Source organism: Protobothrops mucrosquamatus, unplaced genomic scaffold (assembly GCF_001527695.2).
Source record: "Protobothrops mucrosquamatus isolate PMUCROS unplaced genomic scaffold, P.Mucros_1.0 scaffold944, whole genome shotgun sequence".
NCBI lineage: Eukaryota > Metazoa > Chordata > Lepidosauria > Squamata > Viperidae > Protobothrops > Protobothrops mucrosquamatus.
This window is the reverse complement of record NW_015387192.1, coordinates 166755-171398: the sequence shown is the minus strand read 5'-3', so window position 1 is coordinate 171398 and position 4644 is coordinate 166755. Positions and strand designations below refer to the sequence as shown.

Here is a 4644-nt window from a genome sequence, read left to right as displayed (position 1 = left end):
CCTTCCCTCCCACCCTGTTGCCCCAAGCCCACCCGCACCCCTTGGGCACTATGAACACCAACGTGTGCGTGGAGACGGGGCCCAACCCCGAGGCGCCGGGGCTGCCCAAGGAGAACCACCTGCCCGACGGCGCCCTCAACAGCCTTGTGGATTACAACTCGGAGATGGAGCGCTACCGCTCCTTCGCCACCTTCTACAAGACCAACGGCGGGGCCTTCCCGCAGGCAGCCAAGATCGCGCGCATCACCACCCCCATCTTCCCCACCGCCGCCGCCGCCGCCGCCGCCCGCATCGGCATGTCCCCGTGGAACTGCGACACGGCCACGGCGGCCGCCGCCACCGCCATGCTGTGGGGCAGCGGCGCAGGAGGCGGGGGCGCGGGCGTCGGCGGGCCTAACCCTGCGGCCGCCGCGGCTGGCGGCGTGGCCCGGAAAGCAGCTGCCGTCGCCGCCGCCGCCTCGTCGGTCGCAGCGCCGCCGCCGCCGTCGGCTTCTTCGCCCGCCTCTTCTCTGCACGCCGCCGGCAGGAGCGGCGGCGGCGGCGGCGGCGGGAGTTTGCACCATCGGAACGAGTCCCAGCGGCTCGGCAAGCCTGGCTGCGCGCCAGCCGAGCAGCCCTCGTTGCAAATGGCCAATAATAATTTCCTCTCCACCTTAGCCCCGGAACACTGCAGACCTTTGGCTGGGGACTGCATGAACAAGCTCAAATGCGGCGCTGCTGAAGCGGAGATAATGAATCTCCCCGACCGCGTGGGGACTTTTTCCGCTATCCCGGCTTTAGGGGGCATCTCATTACCTCCCGGGGTCATCGTCATGACAGCCCTGCACTCCCCCGCAGCAGCCTCAGCAGCCGTCACAGACAGCGCGTTTCAAATTGCCAATCTGGCAGACTGCCCGCAGAGCCATTCCTCCGCCTCTTCGTCGTCCTCCTCCTTGGGAGCCGCCGGAGGAGGGGGAGGAGGAGGCGGGGGTGGAGGAGGAGGAGGAGGGGGCGGCGGCGGCGCGGGAGGAGGAGGAGGGGGCGGCGGCAACCCAGCCAAGAAGAAGAGGAAAAGGTGTGGGGTCTGCGTGCCCTGCAAGAGGCTCATCAACTGTGGAGTCTGCAGCAGTTGCAGGAACCGCAAAACGGGACACCAGATCTGCAAATTTAGGAAATGTGAAGAGCTAAAGAAAAAACCTGGCACTTCGCTAGAGGTCAGAGGAGATGATTTCTTTCTTCCCAGCCTCCCGCCGTCCCTCGTGAACCCCCTTCCCCCACCTCTTCAGTGCTTCTTGTCTAGTTTCAAGATGCAGCATCCCTTTTCCGAAGCCTCCTTCAGGTTGTGAGGAGGAACTCCCCCCTCCTCGCCCGCCCCCCACTTTGTTGCCTCTCCGTAGTACTGTGCACAAAACATAGCCACACGTCCTCAACCTGGGGGTGGGGTTGAATTGGACTGCTCTGGACCCAGTTTTGGAGGAGGGGGAGTGGAGAGGCCGGCCCCCTCTGCAATAAAAACCTGGCCGGGGCCTTGGGCGTTTTGTTTGGGTCTTTTCGACAGGGAGGAATACCTGGAAAGTTTGTGTTAATAGGATTTGGAAAGGAAAAAGTGCCACAAAATCGCTCAATTCCCGAGGGGATTTTTTTTTTCACCCTTTATAATCATTACATGAAGATTTCTTCTATTTTTTTTTAAATACATATTCCCAAGTTGTATATTACAAGTAAATTGATTGGAATCTATGGTCTATATTTTTACCTGTTACTTCAAGGTGTGTTGTTTGGTGATATGTAAACTATTTTTACTTAATGTGAAATTAATGGTGAAGGGCATTTTTTTAAAGAAAATCTGAACTCTTTAGTAGTCATGAAACTTTTTAAGTTCTAAAATAATTTTGGCAGTATAGTGGATCCTTCTTTATTTGCTGTGTAGATTTTGCTTTGTTTGAAAATTAAGTCAGGGAGTTTATTTTCTAAAGCTGATTCCAGATCTAAAAAAAGGTCCTAAGTTCATCTGAAATTAAGAACTAGGTAATTTGGAGGTTGTTTTGATAATTTATTGCAAGAGAACAATTAGCAGTGAAGAAGCTAGCCAAGCATACCAAAAGTAATACTTTGGATCATGATACATCCTTACCAAAAATAGTCCTTTGTAGTATATTTTACAATTGGATAAAGAATATCTATGAGTATTTGTGATTGAAATGTATATGCATTTATTTTTTAAAAACTCAGAATTGACAATGTATCATAGACCTGAAAAGAGGTGAGGTCTTCAAGTTTAGTAGACTTTAAAAAAGTAGAAGAGATACTCTGGATTTTCAGTTCATGTATTTAGTTTAGCAGTCAAAGAAAAGAAAACATGTAAAATTATTAATAGCATTATTTTTAGATGGAAGAAAAGAGAGGAAAGACTTGTAATAATTTAAACCCTGTGATTATTAAAACTATAGTATTACCAGGTAGATGAACCTATCAGATGAGTGTATTTGATTTGAGAAAGCAAGTTTTTTATGGAACTTTAAGATGTAAAGTGGCTGAAATTAGCAACTCAGAGTTGCAACTGTCATTAACAGGAGTTAACTTATACATGGATTTTTTTTAATTTGTGTTAATGTTACTACTAAGTTTAACTTCTCATTTAGAAACAATAAGGACTGAAAGAAAAACAGCACTTGGGTGATACTAATTTTTCTTCTTCCCTTGCAAAATTGAACTATCCTTTTGGAAAGTTTAATAACTTATTCCCCATATATTTTCCATAGCTGCTTATTGTGCATATATCCAATATCACTTTGATGCAACAGTCTCTATGGACTATATTTCAGCTGGTAAAAATCAGTTGTATATAAATGTACCTGTTATTTTTGGTTGCAAACACTCCTGTTTATTTCATAGAACGTTACCGAAAATGTATATTGTGATTTTTACAATAAACAGTAAATGCTGAATTTGAACACTAAACCATAACTAAAAATGATAACTTTTTTCTGTTCCTGGGTGCATTAAGTGTACTCTTCTGCACAGTTTTCCAATACTCCTCTTTAAAAAAAACATTGTCTTGATTTTGCTAACTAGTTATAAGCAAGGAAAGACTGCAGTTCTCAGCAAATTTACCAAGGATATATATCTTAAAAATACCGAAATATACTTGAAAATTAATTGGATAGGATCAAGCTGACTGCCCTATTCAATCTAACAAAACAGTAGCTTGTGTTGCTTTAAACAGATATGCCACCTTTGCACAGAAGTAAATTACACTAGAACTGTTTTCATGACTGCACTGCCAACTAGCCCAGCGTATCTTAGATTAGCTGCTTGTGTGAACCAAGGCTATGTGGTTAGTTTATAGTTCAGTTTATTATACAAATCCAGACAATGAGATTAAGTCATTTAACCGTAACTCAATTTACTGTGGGTTAGTGTCTTATGCAAAGTGTTTACTTTCAAGCAAGTTGGTGCCAGATTTCAACCTTAGCAGTTAACTGGATAATTTCTGAGCAAATGGCATGTTTCTAAGGTTATATTTGCTGAGAATCTTAAAATTCAGGAGAGAAGAAAATATTTACCGAAGAAAACTGCTTGCATCAACTTCTTGCAAATGCTGTCCTTCTGTCCATTTAAGGGGAAACTAGCATTAGCAGGCAAAATCAGAAGAAAAAGTTGAACCTTCTCATAGTTCTCTGCATGTGGGCCTTTCATTTCTGTGCAAAGTATCACAAAGGAAACGTGGCTGAGATGCTATGTTAGCCTTAGGAAATCTCTTTCCATCCTCCACTGCAGCCAATAGATTGATGGAGTTGATAAGTTTTGTCTGATGCAATATGGCTCCTCCATCCTTAAAAACTTTGGATTGAGTTCAAAGCTCATTTTCATCAGTGCATCTGCCTTTTGCAAATCATCCTAACATTTACAGCCCTGTCTGAAACAAATACTAAAATCCTGTTAACTTCAACTCTGTTTCTCAAAAAGCAAGTTAGACTCATAGATGTAAATTGCAATGATTAAATAATTTTTGATAGTGCGCATATAGACACTGCCCTGTCAATGAAGTAAAGGGGTGAAAGGGTGGGAAATATATGTAATAGGAAATAGCATTCATGAATGAACAGTTGGTAGATGTTGGTATGTACATTTTTCCTGACAACGAAGTTCTGAATCTTTAAACATTTCCTGGGCATGTGTATGAGATAATTGCACCACAGTTGTGGCCAGCAAAATGCATATCACTACATTTGGAAACATCCTTACTTTTTATTTACTTATTTCTTTGTTGTATACAAGCACATGTGCAGATATACATAGATAGGTAATTCATGTAACATGTAGCATCACAAAATAGCAACTTCAGTTTTAGCATACATTAATGTGCTGTGTAGAGACAATCTATAGCTAGCTCAACATCTTGTGTGAACCTCCAAAACTGAATGTATTAAATGAACCATGATTTATTTAAATGTGGGGAACTATGCTGCATAAACACAATGCTGAGCTGCAGTTTCCCAATTTTGAAAAACAAATTTCTGTAGTTTTTAACCTATTTCAATCTAAATAATGGCAGTCATTTACAAGTTAGAAAGATGTCCAAATTTAACCATCTTTTGAAATTAGAATTTTCCATTTACTGTTTCATTTCTTTTTCTCCCACTAGCCTTTTTTTATTGAGCA

At 43.3% G+C, this 4644-nt stretch overlaps 1 protein-coding gene across 1 annotated transcript; it reads left to right on the top strand.

Annotated features, from left to right (window-relative positions):
• Positions 1 to 47: 47 nt before the first annotated feature.
• Positions 48 to 2807, top strand: CXXC4 (CXXC finger protein 4; the record flags this gene model as incomplete). The annotated part of the gene is made up of 3 exons (XM_015819547.2): positions 48 to 928; positions 1010 to 1193; positions 2742 to 2807. Coding segments are annotated over exons 1-3 (1128 nt in total), but the record flags the coding sequence as incomplete, so codon positions are not given.
• Positions 2808 to 4644: the final 1837 nt, after the last annotated feature.